Genomic DNA, 23,594 nt, shown 5'->3' on the forward strand with positions numbered 1-23,594 from the left:
TGGATCCTCATTCATCTCCTTCTTGCTATCATACTTTGCTTTTCTCTTCTAAAAACTCTTAGCATCATAAACAGACACAAGCCCCTATCACACAGGTTTTTATACTGATTATGGTTGCACTGGATACATAGAATCTGTTTGTCACAGTAGCAGCAAGAATGCCACACAGGCCATGTTACAGATCCAAATGAAGAGCACCTGGCAGGCGTACTGAGAAACCTTTTGGACAATAGGACTACAGGTATCAACACAACAAGAGTGGCCATTACAGCAGCAACCTGTAACTTACTAACTTAATTCCTTTGGCTGCAATGGGGGCATAGAGTATCTAGCAGAACTTGCCAACTATCTCTGTCCCTGACATTTTCTCATTTCTGCCCTGGTCCTTCTAATTCTCTTTACTTCCCCCTCCTACCCTCTTTCATGTACATGATGTTTCTGTTTTGCCATATTGGATACAACTGTTTGAATGCAGCATTTGTCTTTTTTATGTGGTTCTTTACATCTTCTCCAGCTCTACCATCTTCCGTCACCAACTACCCAGATATAAGAATGAGTTGATAGTCTCCACCTGCTGCTCCCCTGTAAACAGAGGCATTTCCCATATTCCCAGAATTTACTCTCACTTCCTTTGTTTTATCTATATTTATCTTGAGGCCAGCAATCTCAGCTTGTTTTGGAATTTAATTTAACTTTCATATCTGCTAGCATTTGAGCTAATAGGACAGTCATCTGTGCAATCCAAATCCTCCAGACGTTCATGGATCCGCATCAGATTTCTCTTCTTGTGCCTGCTGTGACTCTTCTCATAACTGAGTCAAGGACAAATAGAAAAAGTATTGGTGACAAAAGATATCCCTGCTGGACTCTTGTTGGCCCTGTGAGATTTCCTTTCAGGGACACACATCATTTATAGTGATCAGAAAGGTCTTTGATGTTGGTTAGAATCTTCTGTGGCACACCATACTTGTGCAACACCTGCCACTGCACATAATGTTTCACAGAAATGAAGGCCTTTTCAAAATCAATGATTGCCAGGAACATGGTAGCCTGGAATTCTTTACTTTGCTTCAGAAGCAGAGTTTTGTAACTGTCTAAAGCTGCTGCTGATTATGGGCTTAAAGAGAATAAACATCAAAGGTCATCAGTCTCATATTCACTCCCCAGGAAGGAGAGTAAAGTCCATGTGCAAGTGAGAGAAAGTTTTCTAAATATTTATGTAGTGTGTATCTGAGGCAGAATGTGGGTACCAAACCGGCATTCTCCTAGGGGGATGTGCGAAACCACCTAAACTCCATACCCAAGCTAGCTGGCACCCCAGCCATTGTTGTTAATCTGTGGGGAAGATTTGAAACAGGGATAGCATAACACCCCACTCAGAAGCAGGCGCTTCAATGAACTTGGCTGTCTGGGCAGGTAAATATCTCAAGAGAGGGAAGAATTGCCAAGTTACGCACGCAGAGTTGTAGCGGCAACTTTGAAGGAAATTAGAAGCTAAATCATCTTGTGCAATACCTTTCTTGTCTATCCTCAGGTAGTATATTTTTTTCAACTTGCCTTATACTTTTACTTTCATACACTTGAGCATCAACACAAGATTGGCAGAACATGTGATAAACAAGCTATCACTTTTGTAGTTTTTGTGAAAAAGTGTGGCGGCAGCCATCACACAGAAAATCTTCAGTGAGCATGTGGACTGTATGCTTACTGGAAGTGTTTTGCAAACATCAAAATGTCTTACATGGAATTTTGTTGAGGTAAGCAAGGGAAAGTACCTGTCAAAGAGATGACTCTAACATGTCATTCATACATCACAAATAAATGATATCTTCCCAGTAGGAAATTGCAAAACCATCAAGGTCTCCCAGCAAATAACACCACACTGATCTTTCCACTGTTTATTGGTGTATAAGCTTTCATCAGTACACTGGCAGTAAATGCTCATGACGTTTAAAAGTGCAACTTTGCTCTATTAAATGAAATTGTATTCTTAGTAGTGATAATTAATTTTAACTTATTATCATCTACTATTTTAAAAGGACAAGACAAGACCTCGCAGGAAGAAATTTTCTGAGTGGTACATGATATGAAGGGTTAGTTTTTACTTTATTTTATAGAGGCTTACAGTGGCATTCAAATGCAAATTCTGACAGTTATAACAATTCATTTCCATTTATAACAACAATGTACAGTTGTTCGGTTTCCTTTTCATTCCATTCACATATTGAGTGTGGCAAGAATAACTGTTTAAATGCATCTGTGTGTACTGTAATTAACTTAATTTTGTTTCTGCAATCCCTATGGGAGCAAGATGTTGGAGTATGTAGCATATTCCTCAATTCTTCACTTAATCACTTGCCAGCCTCCATTGGTGAAGTGCCAAGAGACTAGTGAGTCACATATTTAGCTTTTCTGTTTGTTTTCATAGTTTAATTCTTAAGTTACTAGTAGGAGGATGGAGTGCGTGCTGCATGCAATTGCAGGAGGAGCTGGCTGCAGTTCATGAACAGCCATTGTCAGCTATCCGGAGGCTGCTACCTTGGGATGTGAAGGCAGTGGAGAAATAGGCGCATTGCATGGGACACCTCAGCTCAGGCATTGCTTCTTTCGCCAATGGGCTCTGGTATTGAGGAAACTTCTTGTGTAGTCAACTTGGGGGATTCGTGCTCATGCAGGGTGAGTGGTGGCTTGTTAAGCAGGTTTGTCACTTGAGGTGGAGAGTCAGTGTGGAGGCTGGCAGTCTGACCTCGCCCATTCGCTTTGTGAGTGGACAGGAGGCCACTCCTTCATCAGGGTCCGATTAGGCACATGGGGGGGGGGGGGGGGTGGAAGGGTTTACTAGTTATTGGAAGCTCTAAATTAAGCATGTTATGGAGCCTTTTAGGGAAATAATGTCCAAAGCTGGAAAGAATGTCAATGTGCATTCAGTGTGTCTGCCAGGTTGTCTCATTCAAGATGTGGAGGAGGCCCTGCCTTTGGCTAATGAGGGTGCAGGGTGCAGTAGTCTACAAGTTGGCACCAATGACGCCTGTCACTTGGGTTCTGAGGACATCCTCAGTTCCTATGTGTGGTTGGTAGAAGTGCTGAAGAATGCAAGCAGAGTTAACAATTTGCAGCATTGTACCTAGAGTCAGTCAAGGTTCTTTGGTTTGCATCAGAGTGGAAGGTCTCAACCAGATGCACTATTGATTCTCTGATGGTCATGGCAGCACATTTCTGGACCTGCATCATAGTGTGAAGAGTTGTAGGATTCCCCTTGATAGGTCAGGAATGCATTACACAAAGGAAGCAGCTACTGAAGTAATGGAATATTTGTGGAAAGCACATGGGCAATTTTTAAGGTGGGCAGTAATTTCAGTTTTGTATTCGACAAGGTTGCAAGCAGCGGCTGTAGACTGCCATCATAAGAGGAGCCACCTCTAAGATATGCACATCATGTGGTTCCAACCAGTAGTGTCTGTTTGCTGTTGAGCCAGTAGCCCGGGCTTATGGTGCTGCTCATTGCTTGCTGTACCTTGTAGCTGTTCATATCACACCACTGCAAACGCAAAATGACTCAGTTTGTTTTCCAATCTTGAGTGGTTACTGATTTGGTACTGTTGTATTTCTTCGCTGACTTCACTATATCCTAGACTTGTTAGTGCTTCATTCATTTCGTGAACTCAGTCTATTGTGACCTTAATAGGAACATGAATGTTTCCCTGTGGTTTGGTGTACCCACCAAAACACACACAGGACAGAAAACTGATGCCCTCTGACGGGCATATGCAGACAGCTGAATCAGAGCATACAGAAAGTAAACACTTCAATTGTCAAAATTTTAAAAGTAAATTATTGAAGTATTCATAACAGAGTTCCAGAATACTGACTTCCAGGAAATTTCTTGTGCTTAAATTATTCTTTAGACTGAGAGCTTTCTGAAATTTGAAGTAGAAAGCTCTGAATATTTAGCAATTAATGGAACATGTATTGAAAAGGGAAATTAAAGGGGAAGTGTGACTGCAGTTGACAAAAATGTTCTCTCTTTTGTGGTTGTATTTGAGTGTATCAGTGAAGTTATATGATGCATGTAACAGCTCTAGGAAATATGAAGTTATCGGGATGAATGTAATGGGTCTAGGTAATATGAAGATAATTGCTGGATGTTTTTATTGGCCACCCACCAGTTGTGGAAACACTCAGATCATGCAGTTGGAAACAGTGGCAGATACAGGAAAACCTCAAGGAGAGGGCGCTAAAGATATCTTGTGCTACCAACTGATTATATGCATGTACAAAACAATGCCATCTTATGATATAAAAAAGTTACAATTGAGGTTCTCTTACTTAAATGATGAATTCTATGCCCCTATTCTTCCTGGCAAATTGGTTAATTTCATCGTCAGTAGGACAATCAATGTCAGGGTGAGTTTTCAACAGAGGTAAGCCATTAAGTCAATCCTCCTCCATTGTTGACCTCAGCTATGACTTTATATGCCACAATGTTGAAAAAAATTCTTTCTACTTGTAGCAGTAGATGCAGGTAGACAAGCAAATATTTTATACAGCATGTGCAAAGTAGGATAGTCAGATCTAGGACAAACAGACAATGCTTGTATAACAGAATCACAATCATTAAGGGCATTTATACTCATTTGCTTGTATTGAAGAATCTCTCCCATTAGTCTCTTTTTAATCACAAAGAGTGATTCTTCTTCAAAGAAAGGGTGGCAATGCGGGCAGCCCCACAAGGAGGGGTGCACACCTCCTATAAGTACCTGCCCCTGGTTGGAGGTGACTTTAGCTGCCTGAGAATACATGTAACATATATGGGTTCACTGCAGGTGGTATGGACAGATTGTCTTGTAAAGTACTTCTGAAAATGTTTTCCGAAAACTGTCTTGAACAACTAGTAAGACAACCCACAAGCAATGGAAATATTTTAGACCTTGTAGCTACAAACAGGCTTGACCTTATCAGCAGTGTCAGTATAGAGACAGGGATTGCAGTGATCATGTCATCATAGTGATGATATCCATCAAGAATGCTAGAAGAATATTTATGCTAGAAAAAGCAGATAAGCAGTTGCTATCATCCCACTTAAAAAATGAATGGACTTCAATTAGTTCCAGTATGATGGATGTAGAGGGATTATGGCCAAAGTTTAAACTGATGGTAAATCATGCTCTGGAGATGTATGTGACAAGTAAGTGGATTAAGGATGAAAAGGAATCTCTATGGGTTAGTAACCAAATTTGGAAACTGTTGAGGTAAAAGAGATTGTTGCACTCTTGGTTAAAAAAAAGTGCACAAATGTTGACAAACAAAAGGTAGTAGAAATTCATGCGGCCATAAGAAGAACCATGTGTGAAGCATACAACTACTTCCACCATCATTCTTCCCAAGAATCTGCGAAAATGCTGGTCATGTACAAGACCACTGAGCATATCAAAGGCTTCTATCCTGTCACTCATCAACCAGACTGGTGTGCCAGTAGAAGACAGCAAAAGGAAAGCTGAAATTTTAAATTTCACATTTAAGAAAACATTCAAGCAAGTGGATTGTATGAACATTCTGTCATTTGACTGCCAAAAGATGCTCATATGGAGGACACAGAAACTGGCATTCATGGCATAGAGAGCAGCTGAAAGAGTTGAAAACAAATAAGTCATCATGTCAAGATGGAATCCGAGTTTGGTTTCACAGAAAGTACTCTCTTAGTCTGTGTTTATCATGTATATCTCACTCACCAAAATGTCCCAAGCAACAGGAAAAAAGCATAGGTGATTCCTGTACATAAGACAGGTAAAAGAATTGAGCCACATTATTACAGACCCATATCCTTATCATCAGTTTGCTGCAGAATTCTAGAACACATTCTGAGTTCTAATATAATGAATTTCCTTGAGACAGAAAAACTTCTGTCCACAAATCAGCATCGATTAAAAAGCATCGTTCATGTGGAATTCAGCTTGTCATTTTCTCAGATGATATCCAACGAGTGATGGATGGAGGGACACAGGCAGATTCCACATTCCTAGATTTCCAGAAAGTATTTGACGTGATGCCCCACTGCAGATTGCTGATGGATGTCTGAGCATATCGATTAGATTCCTAGATATCTGAGAGGCATGGAGATTTTTTTAAGTGATGGAACCCAGTATGCAGTTCTCGACAGCAAGTGTTCATCAATGACCTGATGAACAGGGTGAGCAGCAATTTATTGCTGTTAGCTGATGACAATGTGGTGCACGGAAAGAAGTCATCATTGAGGGACTGTAGGAATATACAAGAAGACTTAGGCAAAATTTTTAGTTGGTGTGATGAATGACAGCTTGCTCTAAATGTACAAAATGTAAGTTAATGCAAATGCATAGGAAAAACAGTCTTATCAAATTCGAATACAGCACTAGTGGGATGCAGCTTGACACAGTCACTTCAATTAAATATCTAGGCATACCATTTCAAAGTGATGTGAAATGGAATGAGCACATCAGGTTGGTAGTAGGGAAGGTGAATGCTCAACTTGATTTTATTGGGAGACTGTTGGGAAAGTGTAACACATCCATAAAGGAAATGGCATATAGAATGCTAGTGCAAACACTTTTGAGTACTGTCCAAGTGTTTGGGATCCGAATCAGGTCAAACTAAAGGAAGACAAAGGTAGGCTGCTAGATTTGTTATGGTAGGTTCAGTCACCACATAGGTTTCATGGAGATGATTTGTGAACTCAAATGAGAATCCCTGGAGGGAAATGATGCTCCTACCACAATGCACTATTGCACAAATTTAGACAACTGGGATTTGAGGCTGACTGCACTATGATTATACTGCCATCAACGTACATTTTGCATAAGGACTATGAAGATAAGATGCAAGAAATTAGGGCTCACACAGAGGCTTTTAGAGTCATTTTTCCCTCCATCTATTTGTGAGTGGGCTAGGAGAGGAAATGACTGTTACTTGTACAAGATACCCTCCAATATGCAGCATAAAGTGGTTTGTAGAATATGGAATGTAGATGTAGATTGCTGGATCTTGAAACATAGTTATTATATTTACCATGGGATCATTGGTGTAGATCTTCCAGTGTCTGCCATTTCAGGTTTTTCAGTCTTTCCTTGACACTCTTCCATGAATCAACCAACCTCTTTTCTCTGTATTACTGTTATTTGTATATGTTCAATATACACTGTCAATCCTATTTGATACAGGCTCCCACATGCTTGAGCAATATCTGAGTGCTCTGTAAGCAATCCCCTTTGGAGAGTGATTGCATTTTCCCAGTATCCTACCAATGAATGAAATTTCTGCCATCTGCTTTACCTACAACTGAGAATATGTGAGTATTCCATGTCACATCTCCACAAATTGTTACAACCTGATATCTGAAGGAGTTGACTGATACCCACTGTGACTCACTGATATTATTGTCATAAAATATTACTGTGTATTTTCTGCATTTTGTGAAGTCCATAATTTTACATTTCTGAACATTTAAAGATAGCTTGGACAACTCTGAAGCCTTGTCAAGATCTGACTGGATATCTATGCAGCCTTTTCTTGAGGCAGTAATTCATTATCTATAACTGCATTATCTGCAAAAAGTCTTAGGTTACTATTAATAGTGTCTGCCAAGTAAAACATGACAGCAAGGATCCTGACCTTATTTCCACATCTATCAGAGAGTTTCAATTCAAGATAATTTGCTGCGTCCTCTCTATGAAGAAATGCCCAAGGCAGACACAAGTTCTGTTAATAACCTGTGACTTTTCGGAAGTCATAGAACACTGCAGTTTTCTGAGTGACTTAACTCATGGCTTTCAGGGTGCCACGTGAAAAAAAACCTTAATTGGATTTTGTATGACTAATCTTTCCTAAATCTATATTGGCTATCATGGAGGAAGGCTTTCCGTTTGAGAAATATCTTCAGTTTAACACTGCCTCCTTCTTCTATTTCAAATTCCACAGATGCTTTCCTGGCAGAGTTGTGTGCCTGTAAAGATAATCTACTTTCAAGAGGAAGTCTTCATTAAGGAACCAACTTAGGCCCTATCTGTATTATCCTTTGATACAACCTTCATGCTAGCCTGGCTGTTTTTGCAGGATAGCTTCCACAGAGCTCAAAATACCATGATAAAATATGGTTTTCTCTCAGTGAACGAATACCACGACAGTAACAAACATTAATAATGAATGATTTGCAGCATCCAGACACTACTTAGGTTTTCAACTTTATTTTAGTAACCTAATAAAACAAATATCTACACACAGCTGGTAACTGGTTGTTGTAAATTATTCCTCAATAGTATAGGAAAACCATAACAGCAATAGGATGCTGTTGGAAAGACGGTAAAGATCACTCAAGTACTCAAGGACAAAAAAATGGCTCTGAGCACTATGGGACTTAACGTCTGAGGTCATCAGTCCCCTAGAACTTTGAACTACTTAAACCTAACTAACCTAAGGACATCACACACATCCATGCCCGAGGCAGGATTCGAACCTGTGACCGTAGCGGTCACGCGGTTCCAGACTGAAGCGCCTAGAACTGCTCAGCCATCCCGGCCAGCACTCAAGGATACAACACTGTGTAAGAGAAAGAGAGCAACTTGAAGTTCCTGCCTGTCATGAAATTATTTGGTACTATGAAAAATGTGCTTCTGTTATCATTTCAAACAGAAACAGTAGCACTCATGAACATATTCTGGCCAGGCTACTAGAATTAAATGAAACAAGGTTACAGTAAGGAAAATATTTTCATCGTTCCAACTGAAGTTATAATTCACTGTGCCACAGATGCAAGAGGAAAATAAATACTGTTATTTCATGTTGCATATTAGACAGTTAGAACAAGAAAGACATAATGTTAATCACCTACATAAAAGAACAGTAAAAGGACATTAGAAAGATATTTTGATGAAATTTGGCTGCTCAGGAAACACTGTCACCATGTCACCAGAAGCAGCCGGTGATTATTAACATTGCAATGCAGCAAAGCAAACTCCTTTTTTACAAGTTAAATTGCAAACTAAAACTAGTTTACATGAAATGGTGTATGCTGATATGAATATATTCAAACTACTCTCTTAGTATCTTCCTCAAGTTGTGAAGGTCTTTTCATCATGCAGTACATCTAAACTTATTGCTGAAGGAAAACATCATGCATTTGATACAAAGCAGTAAATTCAGCTCAAAGAACTATGTCAAGAATCTGCAAAATTAATTACAAAAGAGCCAATGTTACCATCCTCCATAGTCTGTGCTGTGACAGGCTCAGAAAGGGGTCCTGAACCAACTTGGTTGAAAGCTTGAACAACTACAGAGTAGCGAGTGAATTTGCTAAGGCCCCCTAGCAGCAGTTCACCACCTCCTTCCTCTCCATCACCAACCACAGAACTGAAGTTATAATTCCCTGTGCCAGAGCTACAAGAACAGAATGAATATTGTTATTTCATGCAGCATACTACAGAGTTGTTACAATGAAAACACTCAATTATTGACAAAATAATTTAATTGGATAGATAAAAAATCTACTCATCAAGCGGTGGCAGAACACATACATAAACAATGGTTGTAACGGGCAAGCTTTCACAGCCAGTGGCTCCATCTTCAGGTAGAAAGCTTGAAGGGGAAAGAGGTGGTGTGAAGGAAAAGGACTGGAGAGGTCTAGGAAAAGGGGTAGATTTCAGGAAAGTCACCCAGAAATGTGGGTCAGGGGAGGCTTACCACATGAGATGAGATGAAAGACTTCTCAACCCATTTGGTAAGTCTCCCCTGACCCATGCTTCTGGGTGACTTTCCTGAAGTCTACCCCGTTTTCCTAGACCTCTCCAGTCTTTGTCCTTCACCCCTCTTCCTTCCCCTTCAACCCTTATGCCTGGAGAAGGAGCCACTGGCTCCAAAAGCTTGCCAATTACAACCCTCTTTTATGTGTGTGTTCTGCCACTGCTTGGTGAGTAGATTTTTTGTCTATCTAGTTAAATTATACTACAGGGTTAGTACAAGAAAGACACGATGTTATTCAGAATCCCTGACAATGCCAAATTAATAACATCATTAATTTTAAATTCAGGTAACCTGTCCATTTCTGAAATAGCATATGTTTAAACAATGATTCATACAGCAGTGTATGAAATAAAAAAAAAAAAAAAAAAATTTTATCCTCTTTTTGAAGCAAACATTTTCTTGTACTACTTGGACACTTACAGAACACCAAAGAGGCGATACTGTCTCTGAAGCAACTCAGCAAAATTCAGGATTTTCCACACAATAAATAACTGAAGTATTACTTACAAGCAAATGAAAGTTACTGTATGTGAGCTTTGCAAATTCCCATACACATTAAAAATTGTACATCATAAAATAGTATTTAATGATTGTACAGCTCATAGTTAATCAAGGTAATTTAACTCTCTACTTTTTTATCTTTACTGTGTCTTACATTAACATCTAAAATATGTTAGCTTAGTACTTTTAACTGTTTATAACTTCTGTACTCTGTATGTCTTTCTAGAGAGTGCTTCAGAATTTCTATTGCATAATTTTAGCTGCTGTAGAGGGGACTTAGTAGACAAAGTTTTGATAAGAAACCCATGTCCAGAAATCTAAAATTTGAATATAAAATAAGTCTGAAGACTGCATAACTTCCAAATCTTTTGATTCACATTACGCACACAAATTAAGAAAAGCACAGTGTCATCAATCTCTGTTGTGATTATGACACCACCAGAAATCTGCAAATTAGTTTGTTAATAGTATTTAAATTCAAAATACAAATACTTACTTATTTTTTCTATTGCAAATGTAAATACAAAATGTTTTCAAACAAACGTACTGAAATACAAAATGTAAACTACACATTTTCAAAACACTTTTATTTAAATAAAATATCCCTAGTTAGTGAATTTATGTTACATGCCATTTATCTCATTGACTGTAACACCAATAACTGTTCAAATATTTCACCTTTCATGTTTCATCCATGTGGTCACATTGTTATTCCACCAAAGGAGTCTGCCTCCAGCTGCCACAGATTGTGGTCACGTGTGCGAGTTGAGTTTACATGAATGTGTGCGTGTGTGTACATTGTCTATTTTTGACAAAGGCCTTGTTGGCCAAATGCTAACTGTCCAACAGTCTTTTTTGTGCCTTTCTGTGATTTAGCATCTCCACTATATGGTGAGTAGCAACTATCTTTTTCATTATATTGTTACATTTCATCTTCGATTTTCCACTGTTTGATTTTATCAAAGTGAAATAGTCATTCAACAGGAGCAGAACTTGGCAAACACAGAAAAAACACTTTTTACAGCTGGATGTCTGTCCAAGGAATCTAAACAAATGTATTTATAGTTTAAATATTGTTGTGTTTCCAGACTAAATGTAGTGTTCACACAATTACTGGCTACAGAAATCAGAGTCCTCAACACACATATAATAAGATTCAACCTTTTTTTATTAAAATGTTGCAAGTTCTTGCCATATTTGTTTTCTTGTTTCATCTTCCACATTTCTGAAATAAACAGCTCTTTAACGTATTTTCTACTAGCCTTCAGTATCTATTTCTATTTGAAAAAAAAAAAAAGGATAAGGTATGGATGCTAATATGCCACCTTTAGCTTTTGGTTCCTCTAATTTATAGAATCTTTAATAACTTCTATCAGCACACCACAGTATACATTTGCAAGTTGCTTAGCATTCTTTGCATTCTTATTAGTTCAGGCAGAAGACAGCCACAGTTTGTATCTTTGTCCCTTTTTAAACTTCTGATGCCATCAGCGACAGGTTTTGAACAGTTTATGTACTCATTAAGAAACTGTATTTCAATTTCATTAAAACTTGCTAATCTGAACTTCATTAAGGCTTCATTTACAATATCCTTGACTGGGAGTAGTTCTTGAATAGAAATACATTGTGTTGGACTTGGATTTTCCAGTTGATTCTAAATACATCTACATCTACATCTGCATCTACATTTATACTCTGCAAGCCACCCAACGGTGTGTGGCGGAGGGCACTTTACGTGCCACTGTCATTACCTCCCTTTCCTGTTCCAGTCGCGTATGGTTCGCGGGAAGAACGACTGTCTGAAAGCCTCCGTGCGCGCTCTAATCTCTCTAATTTTACATTCGTGATCTCCTCAGGAGGTATAAGTAGGGGGAAGCAATATATTCGATACCTCATCCAGAAACGCACCCTCTCGAAACCTGGCGAGCAAGCTACACCGCGATGCAGAGCGCCTCTCTTGCAGAGTTTGCCACTTGAGTTTGTTAAACATCTCCGTAATGCTATCACGGTTACCAAATAACCCTGTGGCGAAATACGCCGCTCTTCTTTGGATCTTCCCTATCTCCTCTGTCAACCCGATCTGGTACGGATCCCACACTGATGAGCAATACTCAAGTATAGGTCAAACAATTGTTTTGTAAGCTGCCTCCTTTGTTGATGGACTACATTTTCTAAGGACTCTCCCAATGAATCTCAACCTGGTACCCGCCTTACCAACAATTAATTTTATATGATCATTCCACTTCAAATCGTTCTGCACGCATACTCCCAGATATTTTACAGAAGTAACTGCTACCAGTGTTTGTTCCGCTATAATATAATCATACAATAAAGGATCCTTCTTTCTATGTATTCGCAATACATTACATTTGTCTACGTTAAGGGTCAGTTGCCACTCCCTGCACCAAGTGCCTATCCGCTGCAGATCTTCCTGCATTTCGCTACGATTTTCTAATGCTGCAACTTCTCTGTATACTACAGCATCATCCGCGAAAAGCCGCATGGGACTTCTGACACTATCTACTAGGTCAAGCTTTAGGAGACTTTGAACATGGATTGCAAAGTGCAGGCACTTTGACATGGCTGCATCATAAACTTGTTTGCCGGCCGAAGTGGCCGTGCGGTTCTGGGCGCTGCAGTCCGGAACCGCGAGACCGCTACGGTCGCAGGTTCGAATCCTGCCTCGGGCATGGATGTGTGTGATGTCCTTAGGTTAGTTAGGTTTAACTAGTTCTAAGTTCTAGGGGACTAATGACCTAAGCAGTTGAGTCCCATAGTGCTCAGAGCCATTTGAACCATAAACTTGTTTGTGTGAATTACTTTGAGATCTGACAATGTAACAATATGTGAGTGTGGTTTCAGTTATCTGAGACTGCAGACGTATGTGCAAGTTGCATTTGCATGAGTGTGTGTATGTTGTGTATTGCTGACAAAGGCCTTAATGGCCGAAAGCTATAATTGTGTGAAACTTTTTGTTGTGCCCATCGCAACTCAGCATCCCCACTACATGGTGAGTGGCAACTTTCCTTCTCTAATACTGTTACCTTCCATCCTGGATTTTCCATTGTTTGAGATCTGACCTTATACATATCTATACGTTACTAAATGTAATATGTGTTACCCTGCTCCCTCCTTCATTCAATTCCTTTGGTGTTATCAGATGATTTCAGTACATTTTACATTACACATCAGTGGCATAGACTCTGCAGTTATTAAAGGGAGGCAAAATTATACAATAAAAATTAATACAATAAAAATTAATACAATAAAAATTAATTTAAACAAATGAAACAAAATGCATCATACAAAACAAGAAAATCAACAACAACGCAAGAGAAGAAGCACTTGTATTTTCTTGTACACAAGTGCAATGTGACTGTCTTTTCTTTCCACAAATAAGTCTATAACTTGGTCTACAAAGATCTGATCAATGGATAGTCTCCAAGTAGTGTCTTTTCTTTTGCTAACGTGCTCAAGCACAACAGCCGGGTGTTGGACATTGAATTTCCTAAATAATTCTTCACTCATTTAAGAGTAATCATGCTTTGTTCACTGCCTGCTGTAGTTGCAGGTAGGGTCAAAGCCAAACACAGGAACTTCAGTGTTTCTTCATAAACAGAGTCTAAATCATTGCGACAATGTACTTTAAGAAGATCCTTTGAGGTAAGTGTTTTTTATCATCAATGTATATGTTACACAGTTCATTTTCAAGTTGTTCTTGTTCAAAAAAAGGGTACTGTTCTAATAACTGAAGCAGGTTCAACTTTGGGAATTCTTTTTGATAGTTTGGGAAAAATTTTTCATTCAAAAGTTCAACAAACTGAATTTGGGGAAAGTCTTTAAATCTTCTTTCCATCTGAATAATTTGCAAATCCAGTATCTCGTAAGTTAGTGCCCTCAGAGATGTCTTTTGACTGTCACAGAATCATTAAGTTGCTGTTCAAATAAGGTGCATTTAATGCACTCACTAACAAATGTTTCCCTTCTTAATTGTCGAAGGTTTCTCAAAACAGTTCTTATTTTGTCATGGCAAGCAGTTATACTGACAGCTTTTGACTGAAGAACATTAAAGAGATGATCAACATAAACAAAGCATGCTCGGTAGAAGCAAAGCAAGTACACAAACGTAGGATCATCCATCTGTCGTTTCATTCCCACAAGACAGCTCAAAGATTCTGGGTCCCACTGAGAGTCTGTATCATCAATTGTATAATTAAAAACACTATATAGCTCTGAGAAATGACAAGATATTGTTGAAACTGCCCTGGAACGAAAGTTCCAGCGAGTATTGCTTGCATGTGGCAGTTTAAATCCTTTCTCAGTTAGCAATTCAGTTCATTTTGATGATTTGCTGAAAAACAAACAGAACGCAGTACGATCACTTACAAACATGCGTACTTGTCATATGATTTTGGAGGCATGTAACAGTACCAAATTAAGTTGGTGTGCATAACAATGAATAAAGAGTGCATAGAGACAGAACTGCTTCACCAATTGTTGTAGTCCTCTTTCTCTGCCCACCATTACTGTAGCACCATCATATGTTTGACTAACCACTTTTCCTTTCACATTCCATTCTTTCAATACCACATGAATAATGTTTGACAAACCTTCAGCAGTTTCATCTGCAGAAACATCGTAAAATCCAACGAATCTTTCCTCAATTTTGTCTGCAATACAGTATCTGAATATTATACTCATTTCACTCTTGCATGACACGTATAATGTTTCATCAGCTTGAATCAAAATGAAATTGCAGTTCTGAATTTCAGCTTTTATTTTCTCATTAACTGCCAGAGTTATCATTTCTATTACATCATTCTGTATATCTGGAGAAGTTCCTTTAAAGGTTGAAGATGATGTTAGATGGTCTCAGATTAAGTTCTCTCTTTGAGCTAGTAAATCCAACAATTCCAGATAGTTACTTTTTTGCTAGAGGATTTATCTTCTTGATGGCCACAAAAGGCTGGTTCTTGTTTACAAAGAAATAGAATTGCCTGAATAAGATGTGCCAATACTCTCCTGTTGGATGCGGCTTGTCTGTTGTATTTCATTGCTGTCAGACAAGCAGCTTCAGAATGGGCATGCTCAATTCTACTTTTGCCCAATAACTGAAATGATTCTTTGTTCTGCAGGTGACGTTTCGATATCTGATACTTTTGTACTTTCCTGTCAAAGTCCTTTATTGTACAAATCCCCTCATTGCACCATACCAGGCTGTGTTTTTGTTTTCACTTAGAACTACACTGAGTATAAGAGTAGGTCATTTGTCCTTCAATTCAATTGTATCCAAATGGTACATTTCCAGATATGGGTTCCTTATCAAGACTTTATCTACCAAGTCTCCTCCACAATCCCAGAAGCTTGTAATAGGAATTTAGAACATGTCCTGTATAGATGTCATGCACAAAGTCATAGGCTATCTGTATTCAGCAATCATTATGTAATTTTCCTTGTCAGTCACTCCTCATTTGTCACTCATTATGCAAACGTTCATGTCAGAGTCCATGCCAGGTAGACAACACTTAAATGTCTAAGTCATGGTTGAGCAGCAAGATGAATTATTACGTTAGCTTTGCATTTGTGAATCTGTGCGACCACTTATTATCGATGCAGCTTACCGATCTCTGTTATGAAACTGACAAAATACAAGCAAGCTGATCATTGTGAGTTTAGTATCACTAAATTTTAAGAGAATGAAAAAGTACATTCGATAGTGCTGTGTACTTTTATTTAATAACTGCCTATAACACAAAATAGTTATAAGAAGATGATTTACGAAGGTGATAATCCAGGAGACTTAAGAGACCCCAAAACAAATTGGTAATGCTATGTACTACTGCTACATTTAGTCTTTACCAGTTTCCCAGAATACTGATCTGTGAAGACAGAATGTGTTTCTCTTTTTGTTTCATGGTGAATATTTGTTACTAGGTTTTTGTATTGGCCAATGCAACTGATTCTCCTGTAGCAGATTCATATGGTTCACCTCAAATCATAATGAAATGCCAGAATGAGATGTTCACTCTGCAGCAGAATGCGCGCTGATATGAAACTTCCTGGCAGATTAAAACTGTGTGCCGGACCAAGACTTGAACTCGGGAACTTTGCCTTTCGTGGGCAAGTGCTCTACTGACTGAGCTACTCAAGCACAACTCACGCCACATCCTCGCAGCTTTACTTCTGCCAGTATCTCGTCTCCTACCTTCCAAACTTTACAGAAGATCTTCTGCGAACCCTGCAGAACTAGCACTCCTGAAAGAAAGGATATAGCGGAGACATGGCTTAACCACAGCCGGGGGGATGTTTCCAGAATGAGATTTTCACTCTGCAGCGGAGTGTGGGCTGATATGAAACTTCCTGGCAGATTAAAACTGTGTGCCGGACCGAGACTCGAACTGTGGCTAAGCCATGTCTCCACTATATCCTTTCTTTCAGGAGTGCTAGTTCTGCAGGATTCACAGGAGAGCTTCTGTAAAGTTTGGAAGGTAGGAGACGAGATACTGGCAGAAGTAAAGCTGTGAGGACGGGGCTTGAGTCGTGCTTGGGTAGCTCAGTCGGTAGAGCACTTACCCGTGAAAGGCAAAGGTCCCGAGTTCGAGTCTCGGTCCGGCACAGTTTTAATCTGCCAGGAAGTTTCATAATGAAATGGTTGTTACTTTACATAGGGCCTTATAATGAAAATATGGCAAAAGTTGAATTCAAAACATTTGTCACAATGAGGAGAGCATGGTGTTCTCTAAAATGTTTTAATGATCCTCTGAATCATTTCACCATCAAGTAAAATTAGTGAGCTCAGTCTAAATAGGAAATAAAGAAAAAAAAAAAACAAAAAAAAAAAAAAAAAAAGTAGTCACACTGAGACCCCTACTCAATCTAGTCTCCATCTCTTCATCATTATCACTACACCTTCAGGTAAATAAGGTTTTCCAGAAATCTGCCAGATCCCTACATTCCCATCTTGGATGCTACACCATATGTCATGACTCAGCATTCCCTGACACCTCCTTCCATTGTCCCAAAGATCAATGATGGCACTGTTTAGGCAACTCAAAGTAGCATCACACATCAAGTGAGTAATATCTAGAAAGTGAAAGAACCATGAAAAGCATGTCCTTTAGATTCAATGGATCATTTTGTCACTGCAATGAGTTTGAATGGGATTCCTCTGCTATAATTAATGGACAAGGACATCTGATCATTCGGTTTTGAAGTACATTTTGGAATTCAATGATCCACATCAATTATCTTCTTAAGCCCACAAAGCCTGTGGTTTAAAGCCTGAGCTTGTGGTAGTCTACAAATAAGTCCCATTTGAGCTCACTCACTTTTGCGCTGTTTGAGGATTTCTTCTGAAGATGCTGATCAGTTCTTTCACAGAAAGTCACAATACCATGCCAATGTTATGACTGACACTGTTTAATCATCCATTTTTCTTTGTTGTTTCATTTTGTCTTAAAAAATATCTGTGATGGAATTATGTCTCTGCTTACCACTCATAAACACAGCCTGTTGCACAGTGTATTTTCTGTGATCTTCTCAGATACTTTTGCTCACATTATGTATTTTGTGTCCAGCACAAATGCAGGCATGACTTGGGCAAATTCTCACACAGTTTATTCTGTGTAGTGAATTACAATTATGCCCAATTTGGGTGTTTGAAAGTTACCATTCATTGCAGTTATGACCAGATCTTATTAGCTATTCATTAACTTTTGTTCAGGTTAACAAGAATGCAGGTAATCGTTATCATCTGAATTCGTAACTAATATTTGTCACCACATCAATGAAATATTGGAAGAACAGTGGCATTTCTATAAAACCTCCAATTCTGCCATAATGGCACCTCTCTGTCCAATAGAGAAGCCCATTCTTATCACAATGTGACAGTCTTTTTGTTGCACCTATCTGCGACTCAGCAGCTCTGCTATATGGTGAATAGTAACTTTCCTTTTCATAATCCCATTCTGATCACAGATTCATGTAGAGTTCCCACATATAAGGTGAAACAAAAAGGAGCAGTCACACTTTCAGGCTCAAAGAAAATTTGAGTTTCATTTCAAACACATACCCAACTCATACAATAATAGTTGGTGCTGATTTTTATTTACCCTTGATATGTTGTCACAAATACATATTTAAATCTGAATGTATGCATAAAACATCATCCAAAATTGTGCTACATGCATTCTCTGAAAATTATTTCGAGCAGTCAATTCATGAGCCCATGCAAATAGCAAACGGTTGTAAAAACACATTTGACCTTTTAGCAACAAATAATCCTGAGCTAATAACAAGCATCCAAATGGATACAGGGATTAGTGAACACAGGGTTGTTATAGTGGGACTGAATATTGTAACCTCCAAATCCCCTAAAAATAAATGAAAAATATACCTATTCAAAAAAGCAGACAAAAATTCACTTGACTCCTTCCTGAAAGACAGTCTCCACTCCTTCAAATTCAACAATGTAAGTGCAGACCAGATGTGGCTTGAATTCAAAGAAATAGTATTGACAGCAGTTGAGAGATTTATACCAAATAAATTAACAAATGATGGAGCTGATCCTCCTTGGTACACAAAACGGGTCAGAAGACTGTTGCAGGAACAATGAAAAAATCTTGTCAAATTAAAACAGATGCAAAATTTCCATGACTGGCAATCTTTTACAGAAGCTTGAAATTTAGCATGGCGTTCAAGGCAAAATGCTTATAATAGTTTCCACAGTGAAACTTTGTCTCGGTACCTGGCAGAAAATCCAAAGAGATTCTGGTCATATGTGAAGAATGTATGCAGCAAGACACACTCAATGCCTTGTCTGCATGATAGTGACAGAAATACTATTGACAACAGTTACTAAACACAGCCTTCTGAAATTACTTCACCAAACAAGATGAAGTAAATATTCCAAAATTCGAATCAAGAACACCTTCCAACATGAGTAATGTAGAAGCTGATATCTTCTGAGTAATGAAGCAACTTAAATCATTTAACAAAAGCAAGTCTTCCGGTCCAGACTGTAAACCAGTTAGTTTCCTTTCAGAGTATGCTGATACAATACTTAACAATCACATACAACCTTTCGCTTGACGAAAGATCCATACCCTAAGACTGGAAAGTTGCACAAGTCACACCAATATTCAAGAAAGGTTGTAGGAGTAATCCACTAAATTACAGGACCATATCATTAACATTGATATGCAGCAGGATTTCGGAACATGTATTGTGTTCAAACACTATGAATTACCTCAAAGAGAATGATCTATTGACACAGTCAACCATATTGTAGCGAAATTGTGTGCTTACGGAATGACAACTCAGTTATATGATGGGATTCATGATTTCCCCTCAGAAAGGTCACAGTTTGTAGAAACTGATGGAAAGTCATCGAGTAAAACAGAAGTGATTTTTGGCAATCCCCAAGGTAGTGTTATAGGCCCTTTGCTGTTCCTTATCTATATAAACAATTTAGGAGACAATCTGAGCAGCGGTCTTATGTTGTTTGCAGATGATGCTGTCGTTTATTGACTAGTAAAGTCTCAGAAGATCAAAACAAATTGCAAAATGATTTAGAAACAATGTCTGTATGATGCAAAAATTGGCAAATGACCATAAATAAGGAAAAGTGTGAGTCATCCACATGAGTGCTGAAAGGAACTCATTAAACTTCGGTTACATGATAAATCAGTCAAATCTAAAGGCCATAAATTCAATTAAATACCTAGGAATTACAATTACAAACAACTTAAATTGGAAGGAACACATAGAAAATGTTGTGGGGAAGGCTTTCGTGATTTCCCAACAGAGAGGTCACAGTTTGTAGAAACTGATGGAAAGTCATCGAGTAAAACAGAAGTGATTTCTGGCATTCCCCAAGGTAGTGTTATAGACCCTTTGCTGTTCCTTATCTGTATAAACAATCTAGGAGACAATATGAGCAGTGGTCTTAGGTTGTTTGCAGATGATGCTGTCGTTTACTGACTAGTAAAGTCTCAGAAGATCAAAACAAATTGCAAAATGATTTAGAAACGATGTCTGTATGATGCAATAATTAGCAACTGACCATAAATAAGGAAAAATGTGAGTCACCGACATGAGTGCTGAATGGAATTCATTAAACTTCGGTTACATGATAAATCAGTCAAATCTAAAGGCTATAAATTCAATTAAATATGTAGGAATTACAATTACAAACAACTTAAATTGGAAGGAACACATAGAAAATGTTGTGGGGAAGGCTACCCAGAGACTGTATTTCATTGGTAGGACATTTAGGCAATGTAACAGATCTTCTAAAGAGACTACCCTTATATGACCTCTTTTAGAATACTGTTGCACGGTGTGGGATCCTTACCAGATAGGATAGATGGATTACATCAAGAAAGTTCAAAGAAGGGCAGCACATTTTGTATTATCACAAAATAGGAAAGAAAGTGTCACTGAAATGATACAGGATTTGGGGTTGAGATAATTAAAACAAAGACATTTTTAACTGCGATGCAATCTTCTCACAAAATTTCAGTCACCAAATTTCTCCTCCGAATGCAAAAAGTATTTTGTTGACTATGACCTACATAGGAAGAAATGATCATCACAATAAAATAAAGGAAATCAGAGTTTGCAGACAAAGCTATAGGTGTTCACTTTTTCTACGCACTGTATGAGATTGGAATCATAGAGAATTATTGTGAAGATGGTTCAATGAACACTTTGCCAGGCACTCAAATGTGATTTGCGGAGTGTGATGTAACTGTAGAGGTTATAAATAGAAGAAGAAAATACCATGGTGAGCTAAAACATTACGATGACTGCCCAACGTGAGACTATATGCCATGTGATGATGGTGCAGGTGCGTGACATGGTAAGGAAGGTATATAAGCCAAGACGAGATGAACAGTGAAACCAAAAGAAGGCCACAAGTTGTTGGATGTAGACATCTACATCTATACTTTGTGAGCCATCTTATGGTGTGCAAGGGAGGTCAGATGTTTCACCACTCTGTAAAACAAGATGTGTGGTGAACAGTGGCAGATCAGATGACAGAGTACAATGCTGGTGCAGGCACAAGTGTTTCAGAGTACATCATTCAGAACAATGCTGAACATGAGGGCCCATAGCGGATGACCACTATGTGCTACCATTTTGATCCACTGACATGCTCAATTATGATTTCAGTGAGCACGTGATCAATGAAAATGTGTCACCTAGTTAGTTGAATCATGTTTCTTGCTACACAAGGTAGATTGTAGCATCTGCATTCGGTGTTGACCAGACAAACAATTTTTCAAACAGGCACCATGCTATTGACACAGGGCAGTGGGGCAGTGTTATGCTATGGTGGACACTCACTAGGACTTCCATGAGGCCTGTGGACTATGTGACCAATATTGTGGACCGTCTGCACCCATTACGCTAGATGTCTTTCCCTTGATGGCGTCTTGTAATAGGATAAAGTACCATGTCACAAAGCCAGAATCAACCTACAGTAGTTTGATGAACATAATAGTCGACTCATGCTGATGTTTGCGGCACCAAAGTAACCTAACCTGCACCTCATGGGGTGTGATCGAGTGCCAGCTCTGTGTCCACAAATGGCCAGCCCATAATTTATGGGAATTTCATAGCCAGTGCATAGACATCTGGTGCCACATACCTCTAGAAACCTACCACAGACTTGTCAAATATATGCCACACAGAAACACTGCTGTATTGTGTTCCATATGTGGACCAATGTTTTGGCTTATGTTTGTTTGTTATATGAACAACTACTTGGATGTCCTTTATTTACACATTAGACTTAATTTTCTACAGTTTTTCATAGTGAATTAAAATAACAGGAAACATACAGAAACAGAACAAACCAGCAAGAGAATGAAACTCTTCCTTATAAGGAATGCTCAAAATGCTCTCTTGGTTAAACCTAGTTAATAAGCAATGCTTAGTTCATGGCCAGTACTTTGTGTTACATTTCACTGAGTTTCAGGTTAAAATGTCTCTCTTCATTGCTTTTCTTACACACTGTGTCATCTGTTTATATGCTCATGGACTTTTATCAGTATATAATCAGTTAGCAGTGTTCATCACCAATATGATTTCCAGTATCCATACATATCAGAAAAATGTATGTATGTATGTTCCACGTCTTCTCCTAAACCACAGGACCAATTTCAACCAACTGTGGTGCACATATCGCTTACTGTCTGGAAAGAATTGTTGTGGGGTAAGAACCACCTACCTATCAAAGGGCTGGGGGTGGGGTGATAAAGAAGGTGCGAATGCCCAGACTTTATTTACCCAGTACTTAGGAGTAAGAATATTTAGTCACTTGCAATAAGCTTGACATTTTGATTTATTATTTATTTACTGCTAACTATACTCATGACACATTTTGCAAACAATATTCACATGTACCACTAAGTGTACCTGCAAGATTATATCATGGTATGACACGCAGTTCAGGAGATACGATGTCATAAGTACAGAGGAGAGTGCCGCATCACATGCGACATTTAAATTTATTACTTCTTTGCTACTACCTCTATTTGCAACATGTTTTGCAGACAGTATCTACACATGCCACTGAATTTATTACAAAAATACACCATTTTACACCATGTTGTTCACGAGATATGATCTCGTGAACACTCAGCTTTATGAAAACGAAAAAGTAAGATGAAATTTACTAGAGATAAAAGTGAAACACATGTGCAAAAATGTGTGAAATATGTTAAATGTATGTTACATGTATACATGTGCAAAGCCATGTGTAAAAGTTATTCCTAAACCCCTGGATCAATTTCAACAAAATCTGGCACACATACTACTTACTATCACGAAATAAATACTGTGGGGTATGAACCAGCAACCTTCTATTGGGGTATGGGTGTTAATGTGGATTGAGAAGGGGGGGGGGAGGAGATGGATAGAAAGAGAGGGGAAAGGAGGAGATGGACAGGAAGACAGGGCGAGAAGGCGATGGACACATATAGGGGGGAGAAGGAGAGTGGGAGGGAGAGATGGACAGAGAAGGGTGAGGAGGAGATGGACAGAGAAAGGAAAGAGGAGGAAGACATAGACAGGGAGAGGGAGGAGGAGGAAGAGATGGACAGAAGAGGAAGAGACGGACAGAGAGAGGAGGAGGAAGAAATGCACAGAGAAAGGGAAGAGGAGGAGATGGACAGAGGAAGGAAAGAGGAGGAGGTGACAAAGAGAGTTGGGAGGAAATGGACAAAGAGAGGTTGGAGAAGGAGATGGACAGAGGGAGGGGGGAAGGGAGAGAAAGAGGAGGAGGCTGATAGAGGACTGGAATATATACATACCTGGGC

General features: G+C 38.8%; 1 protein-coding gene across 1 annotated transcript in view; it reads right to left on the bottom strand.

The window, feature by feature from the left end:
• Positions 1 to 23,594, bottom strand: part of LOC124613789 (Down syndrome cell adhesion molecule-like protein Dscam2) — a 273,808-nt gene that overhangs the window by 118,789 nt on the left and 131,425 nt on the right. The window contains exon 13 of the mRNA XM_047142510.1: positions 9,227 to 9,405. Coding sequence (XP_046998466.1) covers positions 9,227 to 9,405 — 179 coding nt within the window. The remainder of the gene's footprint in view (positions 1 to 9,226; positions 9,406 to 23,594) is intronic.

The sequence above is a fragment of the Schistocerca americana genome, chromosome 4, assembly GCF_021461395.2.
Source record: "Schistocerca americana isolate TAMUIC-IGC-003095 chromosome 4, iqSchAmer2.1, whole genome shotgun sequence".
Classification (NCBI taxonomy): Eukaryota; Metazoa; Arthropoda; class Insecta; order Orthoptera; family Acrididae; genus Schistocerca; species Schistocerca americana.